The sequence below is a fragment of the Callionymus lyra genome, chromosome 7, assembly GCF_982586985.1.
Source record: "Callionymus lyra chromosome 7, fCalLyr1.hap1.1, whole genome shotgun sequence".
Lineage (NCBI taxonomy): Eukaryota > Metazoa > Chordata > Actinopteri > Syngnathiformes > Callionymidae > Callionymus > Callionymus lyra.
The window spans coordinates 26661827-26686567 of NC_141824.1; the positions used below are offsets into that span (position 1 = coordinate 26661827).

Consider the following 24741-nt stretch of genomic DNA (forward strand, 5'->3'; position numbering starts at 1 on the left):
ATCAAATATAAATATATACATCTTTAATTAATTAATTTTCCACTATAATTCTTTTTCTGATATACTTATATTCTCCAACTACTATTTCAGTTTTAACAGTAACATGTAATATAATGTATAGCTGGACCATCATTTCTGTGAGTGTCATGAGAAAAAGAAGTAAAGAAAATGTCATATCTTTGACCGAAGGGAAAAACACTTACTTTCTTCTTGGGAAGGTTCACGTCAAGTTTCATGGAGGCGCATTTATTCAAAGTGTTGAGTCGTCTGAAATTAAAAAAAAGAACATAAATGTCTGCAGGGACCCCCGGAATAGGCAGCAGATGGGCACTCCACAAATACGCTTCATTCTGTTGGCCAAATTGAGGAGTTAATTCGATCAGCTTGTGCAACAGGACACAGAGGGGAAACTGTGTATCTGCAGCTTAGATCACTGAGCTAATAAACAGAGCTAATCGTGATCTGGACTGTTTTTCTGAGAGTCTGATCTAAGTGATTGTGGCTTGAAAGGTAGCGCCTGGTCATTTATAAGGAGGTGAAGAAGAGGTCATGGCACTCGCACTGTGACTGGCTCTTTCAGTTCATCAGAGTTGAGCAGGCTGCCAGCCTTTCATTTACCCATAAGTCCTTAAGTCTTGCCTGTTTATATCTTACAAAGTTAAAGAAAAGTAACATGTGATTTTCAAAGTTTCTGTATATAAAGCTAATGCTGTATTCCTGCGAAACATATCTGTATGGATTATTTCTGGATTTAATTTTCTTCAATTTGCTTGTAAATCTTTGCAACACTTTTGGATTAATATTTCAATTTTAAGCACCTTTGATAAGTTTACGCCTTTTGTAATTCATTGTGTTCAAATGTTTTCTTTTACATTTTAACAATTTCAATAGTTTGTTTCGTATGTCGTTCATTTTTTTACTCATACATTTTATGTCGACAAATATTTTTATCTTTATTTTTCAGTTATTGTCTATTTAACAATCTTACAGCATTTTTATGCACTTGTTTATTTTTTACAAAGTAAAAAAAAATAATTCTTGATTAAAAAATAACTTACATAACTGAACAAACATATATATTTATTTTTCTTAATAAACAATAAGTAGTTATTTGTAATTATTATTTGTTTATTAATTTGTATTTTAGTTTAACTTTTTGAAACTTGTTTTGTCAACATTTGTGGCTCTATAAACGCTTTTTAAATCAAGTATTATAACTATGATAGTTAATTGTGTGTTATAATTAACATTGACCTGTTACCTGGTCTGTTCATTGGAAAATGTTTATTTGCTTCATAAAATGAAAATACATTTTACACAGGGTGGTTATTTTTGTTAATTCTGCCAACTATCGTTCTCTAGTTATTAAGTAATAACTATTTAGGGGGTTGTTGAAATTCATACACCTTGGTTTGAGGCCAAAACAAAGTGGTATTAAATCGACTTTTGTTTTTGCACAGTGAGATGTTTCATCTTGACGACATGCTTCAGTAATTAGAGGTTTCCGAACGGACGCAGAATAACAAGAGCAGAACATATCACACCCCATAATACGAAGCTTCAAACAATGAAGGGCTTATAGTGGTGAGATAATGACATGCTTGGATGTACAGAAACTGCATTTAACTGTCTTTTTTACAGGTTTGGAGAATTGTTCTTGGACAGCGAAGAGCCTCAGATGACAGGGGTTAACCAAACAACATGTTCCCAGGATTGTAACGGCAGATAGCAGCGGCAGACTGAAAGGATTTGGGAGCTCGGGGCCCCTCTATTCCACGGGCCTTAAGAGATTTAGAAATGGTTGCTAAAATAGAAGGCTTCTTAGCTCGGATCAGGGAGAGAACTCGCATACGTGAAATATCACTTTTAAATTCTATCAGCCGCAGAATGTTGGGCGGCATTTCTTCCAGCACACCAGCTCATGGTGACATAACCCACACAAAGCCGTCCTTATGTTACTATGGCGATGCAGTGAAGTCACTGACAGAATCACGCTGGAGTTGAAACTGTTACCAATTGTCCCTTTTTATCCCGTGGCCGGTTTGGAATTTAGATGAGTTGCTTTAGGGTTGTTTAGAGTCGCAGTATATTGAGCCATGCGAGGCGCCCTCATGCTCCTCAGGGGTTGTTGCCATGGTTACCCTGGTAACTCAAGTGCTGTTTTCATGAGGGGTTTACCAAAAAGCCCCTAACAGGAAGTGATATAGAACCACCAGTTGTTTGTTTTTATTTGAAAAAAAAGAGAGTTTAGGTCTTTCAGTTGCTAATGGTTTTCTGATGTGTAGAATGTCTCATGAACGCAACATAGTTCATTTTTTGGATCAGAAAGACATAGATGGAAATCTGTGTTATCACTTTATTTAATAATAATTCATCATTAGTTTGCTGTTTTTAGTTATCATTTTTGATTCAGTAATGGATCAGATATACAAATCATCAATCTTTATTTGATAACACTACTGACTTTTTACATGAACTGACTTTATTGAATTTTCTCTGACATGTCCTTTTTTTTTCATGAACAATTATTTGCTGAATGTTTTTCCTTTCTTTTAAGTCTTGCAAAAACCTTCGTCTGTATATATTTTATAACATTTTGTATTTATGTGCATCTTATTACTATTGATTTATAAACATCAAGTTTAAAACATATTTTTCAAAAGCTTTTCAATGATTTTATGTCCAACTGCTTCACTAGATTCTGTTGGATTCTCTGGCTCATTTTATCGGGGGAAAACCAGGGGCAGACTAAGCATCAGATGGACTGGACTCAACTAGGGGGGTGGAACATTCCGGCATCCATCAGTCTAACAGTGAGTTCCTAAGTTTTGTAATCTGCTCGTATCGCTTCTCTCATCATCATCTTAAACTGCTGTTGGATATGTTCCTCTGCCTTCATCACAAATGAAACAGTATAAAAATTCAGTATATAAATACATTTCCGAAAGAAGACCTCCAGAGAGATCAATAAAGTTTATCCAAACATCTGGTTACCTGCAAAGAGGCTCCACAAGATCTTTGTCCAGGAAGTCGTGATCTCTTTTCACTGGAGTTATGTCGATGGGGAACTGGGAGTCTGTCAAAAAGAAAAAATGATCAAAGAAAGCAACATTAGCTTCTGGATAAAAGAAATGAAAATGGAAAGAACGATAGAGCGACATTCTTTCCAGGAGCACATCGAAGCCGTTAAACTTGTTTCCCGTTGATGTTAATGGGATGAGACGGATTTTGCCCAAATAACAGTGGCGGTGCTCTCGGAGGCATGACGTCTTGCGCCGGGTATGGATGTCCACATTACATAACCCAGAAGTCCAGACGCTCAGAATCCAACATTCCACGGCATTCATGTGAAGTTGTTAACTTGTTATGAAAAGCAGAAGTCGTGTCGGGCGTGAAGACGTTTAACAAGGCCTGGTCTGTTCGTTAAAAATGAAGACATTGATTTATGGCTGGAGCTTCATAATTCCCTGCAGCTTTCATGTCATTTAGAAACAACCTCCATGTCAGTCCATCACGAGTGCTTTGACCACCGTGTCACCGCATTTTTTAAATTACAGCAGCCTCATTGGCTTTCATAATATTTTCCATGGACTTAATTCAATCTTCTAAACAAGACTGAGTCTTGGCATGAAACAAACTTGTTTTTCTTCAAATATTTGTCTAAATTACGCTTACGTGGACATGTAGATGATTATAATTTTTGTATCAAGGAGAAATGTATTTATATCAATAAATTAGACAAATTATTTTGAGCTTTTATTGAAACGTTTTTGAGAAAAACAGAGCAGGCTCTTCATCGTACAATATAGCTTTGACATAGCCTTCATATCATAAGAAATAATCATTTATTTATTAGTTGGATTCATTTTCCTTCACGTTATTACAATTTTACTGTATTTCTTATCACAAAAATCGTTGACCACCTTTATTTTCAACTTAACGCACCATTAATTTTTTCAATATAATAGTAATTACTCTTGTTATTTTTGAGCTTTTCTAAATCAGCTTCTTCATTACACATAATTTTGTCAGCCACTAGTTATGGCCTCATGAGCCCAAGACCATAGAGCAGTTAAATATTGCTTTTTTGGTTAAGTTTGCTTTCACAATACTGTACTGTCGATATTTAAGATCATTTAACTTAAATTATATATTATAGTGTTTGTTTCTTTTTTGATTTCAACTCACATTTTATTTTTATCATTGTTCTTTAATTGTTTATATTGTGTATAAATAAAATAATTGTTATTTAATAGATTATATAATTGATTTCACAATCATTTTTTTGTTGCAATTTAACCTTTGTTCGCTAGATGGCAGCAGTCATTACGTACTCCATAGCTAAAGGAACAATGACATCCCTGTAAGATCCTGGCGATGACTCAGAACAAGAGGATACAGTCGAATATATTTTGGTTTCAAAACAAATGAAAGCAGTTACGACTTCATCAAGAGTCATGTGGTTTCAAATTCTGAAACACCAGAATCCAGTACTCGACAAAACTACAAATATGTGCTTGTTCTTACAGGATCGCAATATATTTCAATATATAATATCAGTGTCCCTGTATTGTGATACGTATGATATTGCCAGTACAATACACACCCCTATAAGTAAGACTGCCTTTTAGTGGCCTTTTAAATAAGGACACAGTACCACGAAACTAGTATGTATCATTATTATCTACATCCCAGGAGCTTCTCTAGATTGATAAATAAACTTTATTAATCTCTCTGGAGATTAATACAGTTTAGAGTCCTAGAGTTAAATCACTGTACCACCAGAACTACACGTTTTCTTCAATGTTCTGCCAAATGTCGGATAAAAATATATCACATGAGAGAACTTCAAAAGTCCATGGTTGACTTTAATGCCTGATATAAAAAAAACTCTATCATCTGATCACTTCAGATGTTTATGTAGGAACTCCAGCTTGGAACAAATGAGATAATGTTTCTGTTTGTTTTATCCCGTCTGGACGTCCGTGTGGAGCCACAGCTGTGACGCTTCCTCTGGACATAAGTGTAGATGTGTGTGGCCGGTGAAAGTGAGGCAGACTGATGGAGACAGTGGTGGCACACGACTTGGACGGTCACTCGCCAGAAAAAGTTCAGAGGATTCCTATGAGTAATCTGGGCTCAAGTACGATTGCTAGAACCACAACTTTCCATTAAAGCGTCTTACTTAAAACGTTTTGCTATTAATATCATCATGGTTTGGATCATGTTTCCTTCAGACCTACAGCAGATTTAAAACAGCTGAAATAAAAACCGGGTTTGTTGTGTTTTATTACAGGGGTTTTTTTTCCATGCAGGGTGATGAGTGTGTGCGGGAGTGCGTTCATTACCTTCAAAGAGCTGAGCGTACTGGGGAAACCCTGCTGCCCGCAGCCAGTCACACGCCTCTTTCGCCTCCACTTCTGAAACCAAGCGAAGAGACAGAGATGTGTCAGGACAGGGAAAAGTTTGGTAATGGAAGAAAGCATCAAGAAATCATGATTATTTTCAGATGGTGTAGATGTGACGTTGACCTCGCTGTCAGTTAGTCCAGCAGGTGAAGAGACATGCGACTTGAAGAAAAGCTGCAGATGCGAGTCCAGCTAAATAAAACCGATAGTTTTTAATAAACTGTATAATTTAGAATTGTTTTTCCAGAGCGTGTCTTTTTTGAAAAACTGGTAAATAAAATGTTGTGGACGAAATACGTATCCATTAAAAAACTACACAAAATCGTCAAGATGGTCATTTAAAACCCCAGGATCCCCTGAGCCAGAAAAACAAGTCGTCTGGCAACACAAGGACATATGATAGGAAACTGTTGGCGCCGTCCTGCTGATGCTAATTAATCTGCTGACATTTACAGTCAGAGCGTGAAAAGCTTTCTGACATTACGTGCTAGAGGACACACAGAGTTTTCATCAACATTTTCATCACTGAAACATTACATTGTGTGATATTTCTTTGAAATATTCAAACATTTGGGTGAAAAACAGTTTCGTAAGATGCGTTATTTGTTAGAAATGAAATAAATAAAAGTCAAATCAAATGTTTCAAGAATCCTTCAAGTTGTATTGATGGAAATATATTGTCAAATTTAGATTCAAACTGTTTGCCCATATCATTTTTCAGGAACTTCAGCCTTGTATAAAAAAAAATTAATTACATTTTCCTTTAAATGTGGTTCAATTTACCTTAATATTAAGCCTTTTCCTATCAAGCTATTCTCTAGTTTCAATACTTTAACTCAGTCCAAAATTCAAATTTGAGATAAAATAGAGATATTTCTATACAGATTTCCTTCATCTCCGATAAAAGTGAAAGGGATTCTTACCAGTGGCTCCTCGACTTCAACAAGACCATTGTTCCGACATGTTTTGATACTAAAAATACAAGTTTTTAACAAAATAAAGCCGGCGATCTTCAACCAGGGAGCTCCCCTATCTGAGCTCTCACGCCTGCTCCCCGTCTGCTCTCGTCACACCAGGACTGAAACGTGAAACGCTCTCATTCATCCCACAATATACTGCGTAATTACGGCAACAGTAGCCCGCCGATATACCATCGACCCCTTGAGCCAAAACCAGGACTCACCCGTGTGTGTCCGATCAATGAAAAGTGAGTTTGGTCTCTGCACAGAGTAAATATTAACAGTCCGCTGTCCTTGGACCAGAAAACACTGTGTCAACAAGCATCTGTCAGCGGCAGGGGGAAGACTCTCCTCCCGCCCAGGTGGAACATATCCGTCCTGTTCTGCTGCACAACACGGCCCCCGGCGAGCCACAGCCACAGGTTGGACCACTGGGAGCGAGTAACAGGAGCTGGGAATTCCTCTCTGTTTGGCATTCTGTAACACGAGCCCAAGACATTCTGTCCTCTCATCCTCCCTCCAAGGAAACCTCTGCTGGATAAAAGGCTGGGCGGGCACCGTGCCAGAGAATGAAGACTTGTGTTCTCGACCTCTTCGGCTCGAGAAATCTGTCTCGAGTGTAAAGTTACTGCTGGACAATGAGAGGAAAACCCAGTTCGCTGCTGACACAATGACGCAGACTGTCAAAAGCTGTGTACTATTTAAGTATCTGTGACGACGGCGCTCTTCGTTCATGCGACGTTTAATAAAAGCATCAGTTATGCAATTCTCCATCTGACACCACTGGGAGCTCTCAGTGGAAGCATTAGTGTCAGAATAACACCTGATGGACTCATCACTTCAATACATCACTTAGAAACAACAATAAATAAATAACAATAGCACCAAAACTTAAAGGAAATACAAGTGGCAAATATTTATATCTGAAATTGTATTCAAAGACTTTGTATTATTAAAATAAATGATAATTATATATATATATAATTATAAATATATTTTGCTTAATAATATCAGTACTTAATATTACTATAATGAGATAGATATGGAATATGTTTATATATATAATATTAAAAGGATTATATAGGTAAGAATAATGAAGATATAGCTGCAGAAATATTAATTAATAAAGGGAAGTAAACGAATATTATGAAGATATTAGAGACATAAAAATATATATTCTATTTAGAATAATGTGTAATATCAATTTTACTGGAAGTTTTAGAGAAAAAATAAAGCAAGTATACTGTGTTATTGTGCAATAATTAATAATTAATGATTAATGATTACATTTTTTTCATAGATTAATGCAGTGTAATATTAAAAAAAAATCAATTTCCCCTCATATTTATTGTAATAAAGGAAAAGTGTGAAAATCCTGGAAAGTAAAATAAATAAATAAAAGTAACAAGAAAACGAACGATTAATAATTGATATAATGGAAAGTAAAAGCCCTGCAATGCTAAAAGTAAGTCACTTTACAGAAGCTACACACGATGATGAAATAATTATTGGTGAAATTATGAAGTTGAATTAATTAATAAGAGAAAGAAAGATTAAAACATATTTCCATATACAGTATATATATATATATATATATATATATATATATATATTTAAATGTACAGTATATATATATACTGTTTATTTAAATATGTTTTAATCCTTCTTTCTCTTATTATTTAATTCAACTTCAAAATTTCACCGATAATTATATATATATATATATAATCATATATATTTAATACGATTTAAGAGCAAAAAATTACATGGATAATGCTTCACCATTTATGATACAAATTTTACATAAAACATTTGTGTGTCTATTTGAGACATTACGGTATATAGACTCCCGCACCTACCACAAAATAAAACTTTAAATGAAATAATAAAGGAAATTAAAAGGTACAAACTAAGAAGGACTCTGTGATTGTTCATGAAGTTGAAGGTCACCAAACACACATTTGAGAGCAGCTAATGATCCCAGATCAATGTTGCTCTCAATTTCAATGTAGACTCACGTGAAATTCTCATCATACATCCAAGATTCTTCCTCAGCATAAATCCACCACAAGCCTCTCTGGACGTGTCACAGCATCTTCCCGGAGAGACACATTCCTGCTCGAAACTCTTCACAGCCACGACTTCTCTGCGCCTCCATCGTTCTCCAACTGCCCCCAAACAACCATGCGTCTGTCCCAGCACTCAATCTTTCCGTCAAACCCTCCCCCTTTCTTCACTCACCCCCTCTTCTCTCCTCCTCTTATGGCTCCTTGTGCCCGAACCCTCCTCCTCAAGTCTGCCCACCACAATTTTTGCCCCCCACTCAGCACATTTTTTGGCAATGAAACACTGTTTAGAATTATCTTCTAGGCATTCAGAAGCTCATTCGTGATGAATATATGGATTGATTATCATTGATCAAAATGTCTGGAATTCTTAAAATGACAATCATAACACGTTTTTCTTCTTTTGTTAGTTTACAGATTTAAAATATATTAAATAAAGTGAATACATGAGTAAAGATAACTTTTCCTTTTTAAATAAATATGAATTGAAACATTTTATCCTGTTTAATTAACATACATTTAAGAAGATTACATACCAGTAAAAGAAACAACTGTGCTGTACTAATATAAAATAACTTTTGGTCAAATCATTTTTGAATAATATTTGTGTTGTTGATAAAGTATCATCCATAATTCAAGTGTCTCTTTAAAGTGTCTAAATTAGAAAAACACTAACCAGAAAAGTAAATACATTTAAGTCTTAAAAATCTCTAAATAATCGTAAAGATCTAGAAAACAACAAATAGATTACTGATTATATTTTGACCAAAGTGGTTAGGCTATAATGTTAATAATAATAATATAATTAGATAGTAATAAAATAATAATAATTAATCAAAATATAAATGAAACACTAAAAAAGTGAATAATATTTGGCTAGTATAAGAAGCATACTTTCTATTAATACAATGTCCGGGGTAATGATTTCTATTTGGCTGGTAACTATGCGCTAGATAAATACAAATGACTTACGTCATCATTTCTATTATAATAGTGATGATACAATTTTTCATGTCGAAACAAAAATGGACACGATAAGGTATCGTAACTAAGAATACCAGACATGAATCAGACGTCACACACGTCAATGATAAAAATGTTTTTAAACTAAAGGACAGTTGTGTCAAAATGCCAACATCAGAAGTGGAATTGTTAAAACCTTGTGCACGTGGCGTAAGCAGAGCGTTTATGTGGAAAGAAGTTATCAACAGAGGAGATTTAATAGTCCTTCCGTCGCTCCAGCGAGTCAATGAAATGGAAAAAGTGTGTGTTGTGGTTTGCGGGGGAGGGAGGAAGATGAGTGGAAGTCTATGACATAAACTGTCAGCAATCAAGAGCGTGAATCACACCGTCGCTCACAAGGCTCCCCGCTAACATCATCCCAGTGATAGATTCGTCTGCCTTTTTGTCTGGAGCGACGTCCATGAATGAAGCCATGTTGGTGTCGGCGGAGACACCGTGGTAACAAGACACCCAAACCACTTCACTCAACACAGACGGGCTGGTAAAACAGACCTGTGTGTCACCTTTTAGTCAACCACAATCTCTAGAAACACAGACAAATATGCTAAGGAAATAAAAGAAGGCATTACATCTGAAGACATCTACACCAATATTTCGTCAGCATCTACTTTAAAAAATACCATGCAAGAAAAAACAATAGTCCCATAATGAACTTTTAGTGATTAAATGAAAATGATATGTTCAGTATTGGGTTTTATTTATAGACACAAATGAGACCAACAAACCTTTTACGCTAAAGTTACCACACACTATTAAACCTGTATGATGTTATTTAATATAATTTAGGAAACCAACTGGTTATTATCATTCAGACTTCACAAGTGACTTTCATAATTTAAAACGTTTATGTCTCTAAAACGACTCAATTACCTTTAGAGATTTATTTTAAAATACATTTAAATTATCTTTTTTTTTTAAATAAAAGGCAAAAACTTCTTAAATATTTGATATTTTATCTTCGCTAGGAATTATTTTGTACTCTAACGTTATTAGTTTAAAAAAAGGATGTACTATAAATAACTATAATATAAGATTTCTATAAATGTCTGAAAACCATAGAGCACAATAGGTGTTAATATTAATGTAAAATGAAGAAGTAGTTTAATTATAAGATGTAATGACTTTGATGACAATTAAATTCCCCTTGATCTATTATTTCAATTAGGGTTAATTTATCTTGTGAAAGTAAAAGAGTGTTTCTACAACAAACAAAACTAACTAAAGTGATGTTTTATGATTTGATTTTTCTCGCCATGCTTTGCCTCAAGTTTTCCAGAGTTGTCGCTCTTATTTAACTATGGAACCGAAAGAATTCTAAATGAATTTGGAAACTATAATTTTCAACATTTGGATTGAATGATCAGCATTTCCAACGGCGGGGAGATTACATAAGACTTCTCATCCATCCAGTTTCCTATGTCCAAAAGTAGAATTCCAGATGTTGCCTCACATTTCTGCCACATTCTCTTGTAAAAGTCGAGTCTATTGAAGCTTCTGGAGCCGGGTTCGGGTATAAAAGCCGCAGGAGCAGACGCCGATGACGTCCGGCGTCCACTTTAGTCACCTTAACAAACCGTCCGACAATAAATACACTCAGCACATGTCAGAGCTTTAAAAGCTTCTAAAACAAACGGCTCACATGTAGACGTAGCGAGGCCCGCCTCCACACTGCAGCGCCGCAGGGACGACCGAATGAATCAGTCCAGGAGATTAGTTTAAAAAAAAAAAAAAAAAGAAACAAGTGAGTGCAGTGTTTTCGTATGAATCAAAAACACCTGGAGGAAGACAGAGTAGAGCCGGAAAAAAAAAAAGGTTCCAGTTGTGGTTTGACAGGCGAGGAGGTGTCAAGCTCTCGTCCTCTTTATGATGGTAATTGAACACAGACACACAGTCACAGTGAGCAGTCACTCTTTTACTGTAAAACTCCAGCCATCCTTCACCCCCCCCCCCCCCCTCTTGTCTGCTCTCCACCACAACATCTGATGTCTCCAGACCAAAATAGCCCCACATTTCCTCACGCTAAATACTTGACAATTGTGCTCAGTGCCAACAGGAAACACAAATAATTAAGAGTGGCAGCGGTAACACTCACACTGGCACCAACACATTTGTGTTCACTCTTCTTCTCTCGTCTGCACCACGTCATTTATCCTCATCATCAGGATTCTTTTCTAAAGGAATTTCATGTTAAAAAAATTTCTATATACAAACAGGATGCATTTCCGTATGAACCCTCAATAAATCCATGATTGTTCATAGAACACAAAATTAATATTTACAATTAGAGAGGAAAATGTGGAGAAAAAAAAAGTTAGATGGTTTTAATTGTACATACTACATGTATTCATGTATTTAGTTTTCTATTTTAAAAAGACAAGTGTAATTATTATTAGTGTAGTTGTTGCTGCTTTTTTGGATGATATGATTTAATAAAATGTAGTAATTTCATTAATAGTAACAAATATACTATTATATTTATCAGATTTAACTTAATCAGATGTATATCAAATGTAAGCACATCATTTTTACAAATATAATTAACATTTATTGTTATATTTATAAGAAAATGTGTATTATATTATATATGTAGATGGATGGATGGATACATGGAATAGTGGATGGATAGATGAATAAATAAATAATACATAATGGATAGAAGGATACAACTTAAAAAAGTAAAACACATTTTAAGCCATTTAAATCCCAAATGCTAACTGCTTCCTCAATCCTATTGTTACCCGAGCTACTCAATGGAGTTTGGCCAGCAGCACTAAAATCACACACCTTTACCAAAAAAGGAAATGAAGTCACCCACGTTTTTAATTGACGGTCTCTGTGACATTTGGCAGGCGACAGCTTTAACACACAAAGCCACGGTTGTGAGTGGAGGCCGAGGTGCTGCCGGCTGATACCAGGAAAGTTCACACGGTAACAGACAGTAGATCGACTTCACTCTGTTATCTGTCTGCAGAGGTGATTCACAAGGTGAACGTGGCATTTTCCCGGTCAACATGAGAGCTTTAGATACTCACAGAGACAATCACTGGACTTCCCGTCCATTAACACAAACATGTCAATGTGTTTCTGGAAGCAAGTTTATGCTCATTTCCATGGTCATACTGTAGTTTTCATCAGTCATAATAAATGTAGCATAATGCCCATGTGAATTTGGTGACCTCGAAAGATTTGATGTTTGAGAGAAGATGTTGGACAGAAATGATGTACGATCCATAATCCATGATTATTAAGAAAAATTGAGACTCAAAGAATGAAAAGACAAAATCAAAACATACTTCCTGTTAGGTAAATATACTTTTTGGATTCTGGACCCTTGTGTGAGTGAGTTCGACAGCCCTGTTGTACTTGGTGCAGTACACCATCTTAGCCAGTTGGTGGGGGAACTTTTGCTGCTCACTTTGTTTAGACATAAGAAAGCAGTAACTTCCTCAAAGTTTTGAAATGAGCTACTCTAAAGAATGATTATTTGTCTTTGCTGATTTGGGGTTATTAGGTTTAAAATGTGTGCTCGATTGATTGTTTCACAAAATAAGTCACTAATCTTGACAAAATAGCCAAACAGCTGAGAGTAATTCTACCTACGAAAAGACAAAAGTAAATCAAACGAAGAGCTAGAAGATGTCACGTTGACTCCCTCCTCATTTTTGTTCATTCATATCCCAGTTATCTTTTTCTATTTACAGAGTCAAACTTCTATTGAATGGATCAATACACGTGAACTCCCAAGGTTCATCACAACACACACGGCAAGACCTTATTGATCCAGCAAGTCAATAACACAACTGTGACAGCGAGGCCGCCTCTGTTGTCCGTCGTTGTCAAAGCATGCCGGGTCAAATGTCATCGCGCCTCTGTTTTCCTCCTGAAGTCCGGCACTGAAGTCAAACAAGGGCAGCACAGCTGTGGTAACACTCCCCTTCACCTCCGAAGGACACCCAGAGTGAGCCTCCTTTCATCTTCGGGGGTATGAACCCCTCAACTCTCTCCGACTGTCTCTTCTGCCTCCGCTCTGAACATACCGCCGCCGCGGCTGCTAATGATAGCACAATGACAAACAGAGGAATTCTCAGACGCTCGTTCACCAGGTATTGTTGCCTGAAGAAAAAAACCCAAGATGATTCACGGCTGTCGCTGCGAAAACACGGTCGACATTAATCCATGATGTCAGACCTTTCCTTTTCGTTACTTGTCATGAATCAACAGGGATTCATAGATTCATAAAATATTTTTATTAGGTGAATTTAAAAGTTCAGAGATACGAGTGTAAAGGTTTCTTGGAGTGTGTTTGGGTGAGAAAAGGTTCTGGCAACCACGTGACGACTCCCTGCGGTCGCTCTGGCACCGATGGAAGTGTCGAGCACACTCGAGGTTCACAGACAGGTGTTCCGTTTCCTTCTCTTTGGTCACACTACATGAACACTTTCGAGACCCCTTTTCCCTCAAAAGTCACCTCTGACCTGAAACCTCTAACAAGCAGGAGCCGCCTCTGCGATTGGTCCGGGTTCAGATCCACCCCCTCCCCAAAACAACCCGTGACAAATCATAAATCAATCTGAGGGGATTTCTGCAAAACACATCCACGCCACTCCTGCCAAGAAAGGATGCGAGCGCTAAACACTTCCAGACTGTGAGCTGCAGACATGTTCCCATGCATGTTTGACTGTTTTCACAATCATCCCGGAGGCTTTTGTCCAAGATTTGCTTTCTTTGGTGATAAAAACATCAACTTTGGCTTTGGGGAGATTTCCACCTTCAGTTTCATTCCAGGATAACTTCCCCGAAAAACCACTTGTTTCTACAACCAACCGCTGAGCTTCTCACGGCCGTATCCTTGCTTAGGTTTCAGATAAATTAAAGACATAATGCTTCTTGGATAAACAACCACAGACGGACAGATGGACATTTAAAAACCTGATAGCTTATCTAACAGCTTGTGCTTCATCATGATACAGCATCAATTGTATCACGATACATTATGATACTTTTTGTATGGCCACTAGATGGTACTCTCAGTTTGAAAATAAAGCTAGGTTTCCTTGAATTAGTTCATCAAAGTCAAAAATCCTAAAGCAGAGAGTGCCATCTAGTGGCCTTTCAAAATGAATACACTGTATTGTGATACAGTTCGTACTCATCCGATCACTAGTTTTTGGTAAAAAGTATTTCCTCTCTAGTCTCTCAAGTCGGAAAAATTAAATAAATAAAAACTGGCATTGAGAAGGATAAATGCAAGCAGTAGAGCGTGAATTTTATTTAAAGTTTAAAAGGTAAATACACTTACATTTAATAGATTCAATACAATTTTAAAGGCAAAACAACGTAAAGTCTATTTTTCAGCTCAGGCAAAACAGCGCTACACTGCCCCCACAGGACTTCAAGAGTTGTCATATTTATGACTCATATTAACGTTTCGTCGTCTGACACGAACAGTAGGAACTCAAGCTTGTCATGTTACACTGTTTCCTCGCTCTTAATAGACAGTTGTGCTGCAACTGAAATTCTTGCCTTTGATAGCAGACGTAAACACTGTGATTTGGTTTTCCGCCAGCGCCGCATGTAAGTAGGCTATGAATCATGGGTAAACACTGAGCTGGCAGACCTGAAACTCCAACATGGATTAAAAGCAAACACATAGGAATGAGTTCAGGAAATAAAGACCGGTGTAGTTGTTAGTACAGTAACAGTTTCAGTTAGAGCAGGCGGGGTTAAATAAAATATTTAATATGAGAAAACCTAATAGAATAGAATAAAAAAGAACATACAAAAATCGTCAATTTGATTGAATAGGAAAGGATGAAGATTTTAAAAAATAAATAACTGTAACATATTTCTTATATTTTATAATTTAAGTGCAAAAGCAAAGCGTTAACATAAAATAAATGTGTAATATTTCATTTCATATCATATTTCTTAAATCAAATATCATCTATATCTTAATAATATATCTTATATCTTATATCAAGTATATAGTACCAAAAATATAAAACCAATACCCATAAAAAGGAAGAAAAGAGGAGAAAAAACTTTAAAAGTAAGAGTTTAATTATATATTTATATAAAAACATTTCTACATTTTAAGTTTCATTATTTGACCTCATGCGGACTGCATTTGAAAAAGTAATTATAGTTTAATTATATTCACTGAAAACTTTTAGATTTTATAATGATAATGTTAATGATAATGTACATTTAAATCTTAAGTATATTATCTAATGCTTTTTTATTTTAACAATATTTATTTCATCATCATCATTTATTTTTATCTATTCATTATTTTCAACAGATGAAAATTATAATAATAACAACAACAAAGTTTGCTTTATAGGAGCACCCTGCATTAGGTCCCTCACACTTGGACCGCATCCCAGAGGGCCGACAGGGATCTTCTGGCCTCAGAGGGAGTCAGAGGGGAGCAGGAGAGGGGGGCCGGCGTCAGAACAAGAGCTCCCACCGTGAGAACGCCTCATAAGAAACCGCCACAATCAAAGCGAGGAGCCGTCCCTCCGGACGCCGCGACTAATTAACAACATCAAAAGTGGACGACAGTTAGAGCGCCTGCCCTGGAGCCTCTGAGCAAGACTCTTGGGATGATACAGTCACTTCACTTGCTAGTTTAGAAAGTCATTTTTTATTTCCTTTCACTATCTCATTTTAACACGACAATTGCACAGTAACAACCACTTACTTACTTACTTGCACTTTGGTAAAACAACATGCCTGGTTTATGATGGGAGGAAAGTGAAGTTCCAGGCTACACAAACAAATCACTCCACCCAGGTATGAAACAAGTTGAAGAAAACTTTGGACCTCTCTGTTAAACCCGCGCTGCTGCTCAATAATGAGTATTGCCTGAGCGTTTAACTATTAACTCATGTAAGACTAAACAAAATCCCATTCAAATTGGTAAACCAGCCTATTAAAAAAAAATAATAATAAGGGGTAAAATGTGGACATAAAAATAAAAGCTTAAAGAAACATACAAATATACATATTTAATTGTTACATTGAAATGGTTGTTCATTACAAACAATTAAACTTAGAAAGGCAGTAGATTATGAATTTAACACTTATTATAACACTTACACAGTATATTTTGTGATCTTCCCATAAAATTGGGTTCTTTTCACAATCAGCCAAAATTGGTCATTTTAGAAAGAAAATGTGTGAATTAAACTTGAGGATATTGACTGGATGTTATGATCACTTCTACCACAAGTGGGCAGTCAAGTGTTAACAGAGCCATGAGGAAGATCTTGTCCTATAACAGCCAAAAAACAAAAAAACACGCGCTAATGATGATGCCTGAAATAGAATCGAACTAAATCTAGACCTTGGGTGGTTTCAACTGACCTTCAAGTGACCAGAGCTGATGCAGTAGGGATTCAAGTTGAGTTTTTAGAATGGTCATGAGTTCATTAGTCTAGGTTTAGGGTAAAACTGAGAAGGTTGTGAGATTTTTTGGAAGTGTAAAATCAATGGGTTTTCTTATTGCCTTTCTTATAATAATCCCTTTCCAGCTTAATTTGTATCAATATTTAAAAAGTGTATTTTCCCATATCTGATAATAAAAGCACGTACTTTTCATGTCTTTTTTTCATAACCAGAATTTATTTATATTTCAAATCGTTACATACTTATTTTCTTCATCTATTCCGACATGTTTAACCGTTAACAAGCGTTATCGATAAGACGAGGAATGCTAAGGAGCAGAATGTCGGCCTGTTAATGTGTGACTTTCCGTTCCTGTTACAGTGCCGCTCAGGCATTTCTAAAATCTGCACTTGGTAAATGATTAGCCGTGCACATGTGGCAGCTGTCAGCCACAGTTGAGCAGCGTCGACACACACTTTCACACAGACTCCGGCTCCAACGGACAAAAAAAGTGACCTGAACAAGTTTATGAAGGCGGCGGCCATTTAATAGACTTGTTGGTTTTGTCAGCTTTTCCCAGGCAGTAACAAGACTCCTTGACCTTTTACTTGTTCTTTACTAGACGGAAGGAAATTACTTACATGTTGCTAGTTTTAAAAAAAAGTCTCTAGTAAATCGTTTAAATTGTCTGAATTCCTTATTAGCCTTCATGGTCTAAAATGTTGTGACAGAATCATGATTCATGAAGATTCACTGATCCAACGTCCACATGCTGCAGCAGATTGTTGGGGAACACTCGAGCGCTTCTGAGAGCAGATGGATGACATTGAAGTGGATTCCTCAACTCCAAAGGCAGTTACGCCATTAAAGAGACCGAACAATACGTCCCTCTTTTCTCAACTTCAGAAAACGGTCAATCTGTGGTGAGAGGAAGATGAACAAGAGATTTTGTTTCTTTTAAAGGAGCCTCAAGTAGAGTTTCAAAGCCTTTCATACTGGTGATCTAATGATTGTGTTATTATGTCAAGCACATCTCTTTGTATTTGTTCACTTGAATAGTATTTTTAATGTTGAATTATTTATCAGTGCTTTGCTAATTTACATTAAATCAAATAAAAATATGTTTTTATTATTTAAGCATTAGGTTGATCAAAAAAAAGTGTTTTATTTGGGACAATCTATCAAAAATCTATTTTTGTCACATTTAAAATAATGTATTTTGGTTAAAAATATATTAAACGCCCAAAAAAAACAACTAAATTGCTTGCATCCACTTTTTGTGAACTTTGCAGATGTTCACTTTAACTTGAATAACCTTTTATAACATTTTATTAAAGCTATCTGTTGGACTTGAATTGCATTTTGGAGGACTTGGGAAAAAAAAGGTAATTTCAATCAAGCAAGCAAGGTACTAAAATAGCACACATTGGAGGTCCAATATTCAATAGTAATAAAGTTAAGTTGGTACCACTTGTACCTTTTAAAATCTGCAATATAACTCCTGAAAATTATATTATATTATATTATATTTTTAGACATTGTTCTTAAAAAGTGTAATAGGTTTACTGTTGATGATAACATAAGTGGAAAGATAGAGATGTCATTACCTAAAGTAGAAACTATTTCACTGACAGTCAGCTGCCAACACCCTCAACTGTCGCCCACAGCTCTAATGGACTTTGCAGGGCAGAAGCTCGGAGCCTGCAGGCTGCCGCTAGGTCAAAGAGCCGTCCAGAAAAACGACCAGAGAAGGGGTCAGGGCGGACAACTCTTCTTGAACAGATGAGGGCCAGAATGTGGAAAAGCAGCAAATTACCACCGTCAGCGAACAAGCGTTTAGTCACAGTTTCTGTCGGCTGCTCAGGGTTTCCACTAAGAGTACTTTCCACCGGTAATGATGGAAGAGCTATTTTAGAGACGTCTGGCTCCAGCTGAGGGAAATATTGGACAGTTGACACTTTCAGTCATATTCCTATGAGACCGTTCATTCATATGGATGCACTTTAATTACTGGAGCAGATGAAAGACGTACATTTAGTTTACGTTAGAAAAGAATGGAATTTTGGACATGATTATGGTTTCAGACAGGAATTGGAAGAAGCTGCCGGCACAACTGGAGCTCCGTCAGAGGGGTGTTATGGACAATTGGGAGGGGACCCTGGGACAGACCCTGGATATTTCTGAGAGAAAGATTGTAGTGTGAGATTGTCTCTCTTTGTGTGTTTGTCAACTACGTAACTCAAAAGTTTTGGATGGATGTTGGATGTGAATCAAATTTGCCGATGTTCTATAAGTTCAGGAAGGTTTGAAGGGTTTATTTGACTTGTATGGCCTTTAACCACAACTCATGCCCCCCAAAGAAAACACAAAACAAATCTTGACTTTCAGTAGATACAATTGGATCGCAAAAATAACCTGATGACTTTATAACCAAAATCTGTTGTTAATTTAACATTGAACTTAGCATCACTGCCGCCTTGGCTGGTGCTGCAGTTCAGAGCCTAAGAGATGCCGGTTTGAATCCCGGCGTATTCACTTTTTATTTCATAATGTGGTCATGAGCCAACAATATTCTTTAGTCAAGACATTTGTTGAATTCATTTGACTTCATTTGTTTATTATGAAGTCAAAGTGTTTCTATTTCATATTTTTTTTTGTTATTTTTTATCCATCCACGCATTACTGCTGAACACATTCTACTTGTTTCTCTATATTTTCAAACACACAATATAAAAACTGAAGCTCAAAAAAAGTGTTTACTCCGAAGACAGAAAATGTCAGATATTTATACTTTCCATAAACAGCAATTATCTGACATCGCACAAAGACATTTGAGTGTGGTTGCTATTTTGCTAGCTGCTCACCACATATCCATCAGCAACTGAGCTCTAGGGGGAGAAGCCCAGAATGTGTTCCAGAAAATAATCTACCACAGATATTTGCTGGAAGTCTCATGAGATTAGCGAATCCAAGTGTTGTCAACAGACTCATAAACATATCAGGCCTGTGCAATAGAAAACATGAGGCCGAAGTTGTGTTTGAAAGAAGCAATACGTCGAAGCCAATTCTTACTTATGGACCATTTCGCTCCAGGATTTGCCGACTCGGCAATAAAACAATCTAAGCTTTCAAATACCTTGTTTGACTCCGGCAGATCCCCAGTGTGAGAACCCACGTCGGAGACCCCCAGGTGGCTTTGAAATACTAACAAATCGGAAACATGACTAAGACCCTGCACGCTTCCCTGGAATTTCGGGGTGAAACAATACATGAGCAGCGCTGCCCATCGGCGTGGCCCCCACTCACTTTCAACCTGCTGTGTCAACACAGTGACCAGCTGGAATGCAGGAGTCGCCGCGGCACACAGAGATCAACGTGGCTCTCGCCCGCCTCGGCTTCTCAAAGTACTACCTTGGCGTTATTCTCGCTTCACGCTTCTTGTAAAACAAAATAAACGGGCTCTCAGGGGAAATTGCTGTTGAGAGGAGGAACTGGAAAGCTGAAGAAAACACCAATTTCAGCTTCTGATGGACAATAGAGAACTATTGGGTCAAGAAATGTCTCACAAACGAATGAATGGATTATATCTGACAGATACTGAATTTGTCTTTTAGTGCCTTTAGGACAACTTTGAATGCCACATATGCTGCATTCTCGTACTTACCTATGCAGTAACAATATACACCCATCAATGAACGAACCATGACAGCTTCAGTTACTAACCAAAAAAGTTGGAAAAAATTGGTCAAATCTGTTCTACGAATATCATCCTATTTAGAGAGAAGACTTAAATAAATATATTTTATTTTTTTAAAAGTGGTATTATCTATAATATCAGGAGCAACTCTACGAGAAGTGTAAATTAATTAGGTAAAAAGGCAAAATAAATTGCACAGGTGTCAAACTAAATAATGCAAAAGGATTCAATTTCAAACACAGTTTAGGTCACAGGCCAAACAAGATCAGTGCAGAACCTGTTGTCATTTCCATTTCAATTACTACAACAAATCTCTTTCATCACCGAGACACTCCTTGAAGAACAAATATACACTTCTGGGCAATTCCCTTTTATTTGCAATTCAACAGGTCAGTAAATTTGTGTTGAATAATTAATATTGATCCATTTTCATTCAGGTATATGACTTTAAACCTTTTGCGGGTAATTTCAAATACACTGTTTAATTTAAAGTACTCGATATACTGGATTTATTTAACTTTATTGTGTAATCAAGACATGTCCAAAGTCCATTCCTGGGACCATTTGCAGCTCTTGAGTGGAGGTACGGTATTGTTTAACAAGAGAATGTAAAATGCATGAAAAAATGCTAATCAATTTTCCTGACTGTTCGTGCAAAAGTTGTGTTTATGTTGAATACAGAATGATGAAACTATTTCTATCATGTTACTGTTGATATTTGCCCTCCACTAATAATGTGTGACTCCTTTATTGATAACCTAATACCCATCAACCCAAAGATGATGCATGAATCTCCCTCCTGCTCAAAAAACAAACCTACAAATCAACAGCTCCACCATGATCAAAACAACCAGCGTCAAACATCCTCGTTTCATCTGTCCTTGGCCTGGTTGACCCAAATTGCTAGTTTAAATGCAGCAGAGCAGATGTCTATAATCTAGAAACACATGTTACTTACTGCACGTGCTTGAAAAACGTCACACGATCGAGTACAGCTCCTGAAAACACATGTACGTATAAATCTCCCTGATGCCTGGACTCCAACACTAATCCACAGGTTCCTCCTCTACATCATCAGAGTTGCCAAAGTGTTGCTCACACAATGGTGGAATTATCTGACTCAGATTTGTATGACTAAAAGGCGAGTTATGTGCAGTGATGAAGCGACGCTCTCATACAGTTATGTAATTAACTCTGAGGATTTGAGGTGTTTTTCATAAAAATGTAGTCATAATTTCCACGTATCTGATCCTCTTGAAAGACAAAGAACCTTCATTGATAACTTGTGATCACACTGATCATGAGTGCATCGGTGAAATTGATTGTACGCGTTCCAATGACAGTCATGGGACAATGACGAGGTGTTGTTGCTACAAAAGCAGATGAAAAATATATTTTTTCAACAACTTCTTCAAGATGCTCCTTACTATCCAAACAAACTAAGATAGAAATGGTAGCTACACGTTGTATGTAAGTACAGTATCTACGAACAACATAATAAACAGAATTCAAGTCGAGTTAACATCTGCCATATAAAACATTAGCACACCATAAAAACTACAACCTTAATCCACAGTTTTACATTCAAAAAGGAGTGGGAGGAACTTTCCATATTAAATCGAAAAACGACTACTCTTGCTTTGCCTGATGATGTACAACTACTCAAACTTTTGAATATTGGCTTCATCCAGCGAATTACAAAACAAATTTTAAACAAATGATTTCTGTAAATTTCACTTTTGACATGTGTTGACAATGTTTGTTTATGATCAATTAGATTTTCTTGTCAAAACTATATTAAATGTGTGTATTTGTTTGTGACTGTACTTTACTTCAGTAATTATTTGCCCTAATCGCCTTCATTTGTAACATTATGAAATCTGAATAAAAAGTAAAAATCTAAGAAACATGCAATAAATGCTACAGTAAAGCTGTGCTGTGCTCTTCTTGAGGTAAGTAATATAAAGACATTAGATGATGATACCTTGGTCAAAATGTAAGAGAGATAGCTAACAACATGCTTACTGTCCATGACTCAAGCTATACATGAATTATACCTACTGCAACGTTTTGTCAACCACTGACACAAGAGTAATTCATGATTTGAACGGAACTAAAACCTGTTTAAAATGATCACCAACCTATATTGTCCTTTAGTTTGTTCATGCACCCAGATTTTCCTAGCTACCCCAGGTCATGTGGAGCAGGAATAAGCAAGGTATACCCTTAATGGATACCATAATAATGTCCATTTAGGTCTGATATTGGTGCTTTATTGACACGGCACTTTGTATCACAGAGCTATAACTAATCTTTGTGAACTCCAATCTAAATATCGTGATGGAATTGGCTCAAAGGCTTGTTTGATTTATCGCCATCATCACAACTCTGGACCAATATGTCTGGGAACAGATGGCACTTTAGCCTCTTCTATTTCTAGATGTATCACAGCTGCTTGAAAACAGGAGATGTGAAAAGTGAAAGTGAATAGTTAGTCTAGGAGCTTGTTAAACTGTCAGGTAGCCACTCATCAATATCTGGTGTTTGCTCATGGGCTAATCTGTCTTTTATGTAACAGCTCCTTCAGCTTATCACTGATCTGGGCTTGTTCTTGTCACTTATTGGTAATTATTGACCGACGCAGCCCCTCGAAGGCTCCCAGATTGGCTAAGGTCAAGTTTGCCTTTGTTCCACTGTGTCCTGACTCTATTTGAGTTAAAATAGTTTCTATTGAATTTCACATTTATCCGTCAACAAACCGTGAGATAGTGGCTGACCTTTGACACGGCCACACCAGCTGATTCTGAAGCGAAGCAGCGAGTGACAAACCCTCCAGGATATTCAGCATGCACAGCATCATCGTCATTCCTCAGTGTCTATTTTATTCCCTGCATCTGTCGCTGTGAATTCAGATTCCAACACCAGAGCTTTACTCCACTCATGGATCTTCTTTTCAGTGGAAAAACCGAGTCATAAATCTGCTCTCCTACCTCCAGCAATCCTTTTCAGAAGCTGCTGTCTGGCAATGATCCTACCCAGCCGATACCCAGAGCGTCTGCGGTGATGGTCCATTCTCAGGTAGATATCCTGAGTCTCAGGAGTCATGCTGCCCAGACATTCACTGCCTTCTGACTCCGGGATCTCCCGAAACATAACGGAAAGACTTCTTCTCTTTTTTTTTTAAACTAACTACTGGTCCAGACTCAACCACACACTCTCTCCCAGCAGCCAACAGAAAACTTCACATACAGACACAAAAAGCTTAAAATGAGCTGAGAGGGAGGGACAGAGCGAAGCCAGGGGGGAGGAGTGCCAACACTTCAGACTATCTCTGCAGGTCATGTGACCACGGGGTGTCCAATGGTGAGGAGGAAGAAGGAGTTCAGCCCACCTTGCTGAGCTGAATCCTGCGTCTGTGTGAAGGCTTGTCAACTTCCCACAGCTCTGGAGGGAAATATAAATACCATCGGAATGCCTATGAACTGACTAAGGAGAAAGTCCAGTGTGGGAGGGCTAAGAAAAATAGTGGATTTTTGGAGCCGCCCTGGTCCAGAACAATTTACCTGCTGTTGCATGTCAAGCAGGTGCCAAGTTGAGTGGGCGAGGGTGACTCTATGGCATTTCAAAAGTCTTAGAATTAAAGCGCAAAAGCAGTTGTTTTGCTAGTGAGAGAATGCTAATTTACCCCCACCCCCGCCACACAACCTCAACTTTCAGCCGCAGCCTCTCAGCAGGTTTCCTCAAAGTGTGAGCTCCTGAGGGGAACAGAGAAATTGGATCTTATATGCCTAAAAGTGACCTGAAACTCTGTCTTAACCAAATGAAACCTGAGCATCGGCTCCAGCTTTGCCGTTCGGCAGACGGGACTAAAGACTACATTTCAATCATTTAACTCTTATGAGAATTTCGTTCATAATTTGATGAATAAATATCCCTGATGGGGAAAAAGAAATATAAATAATATTTAGTTACGTCAGTTGTCTTGTAAAAAGTCTTCTTTTTCATCTCTATCGTCGCAGTAACAGACAAAATGTTTTTTCCTTCACCAGTTCAAAGTGAAACATCATCCTGAAGCACCGAAGCCGGATCCATCCGACAACCTCCGATTTGAATTCAGGAGAAACCGCAAAAGCCACTGAGTTATAAATATTTTTTTTATCATAGCATAATTATTTATGTTTTTTTCACCAGTGAAGACT

General features: G+C 37.1%; 1 protein-coding gene across 6 annotated transcripts in view; it reads right to left on the reverse strand.

The window, feature by feature from the left end:
• The window catches only part of stard13b (StAR related lipid transfer domain containing 13b), a 72879-nt gene that overhangs the window by 6999 nt on the left and 41139 nt on the right, over positions 1-24741 (reverse strand). For 3 of the 6 annotated variants that reach the window (XM_087794880.1, XM_087794881.1, XM_087794883.1), the window contains 3 exons: positions 5349-5420; positions 2995-3076; positions 204-267 (listed from right to left, as the gene is read on the reverse strand). In XM_087794880.1, coding sequence (XP_087651006.1) covers positions 204-267; positions 2995-3076; positions 5349-5420 — 218 coding nt within the window. Of the gene's footprint in view, positions 1-203; positions 268-2994; positions 3077-5348; positions 5421-6331; positions 6547-8385; positions 8583-23532; positions 23726-24741 lie in introns of those variants that run through there. The other 3 variants (XM_087794882.1, XM_087794884.1, XM_087794885.1) reach the window with 3 other exon arrangements.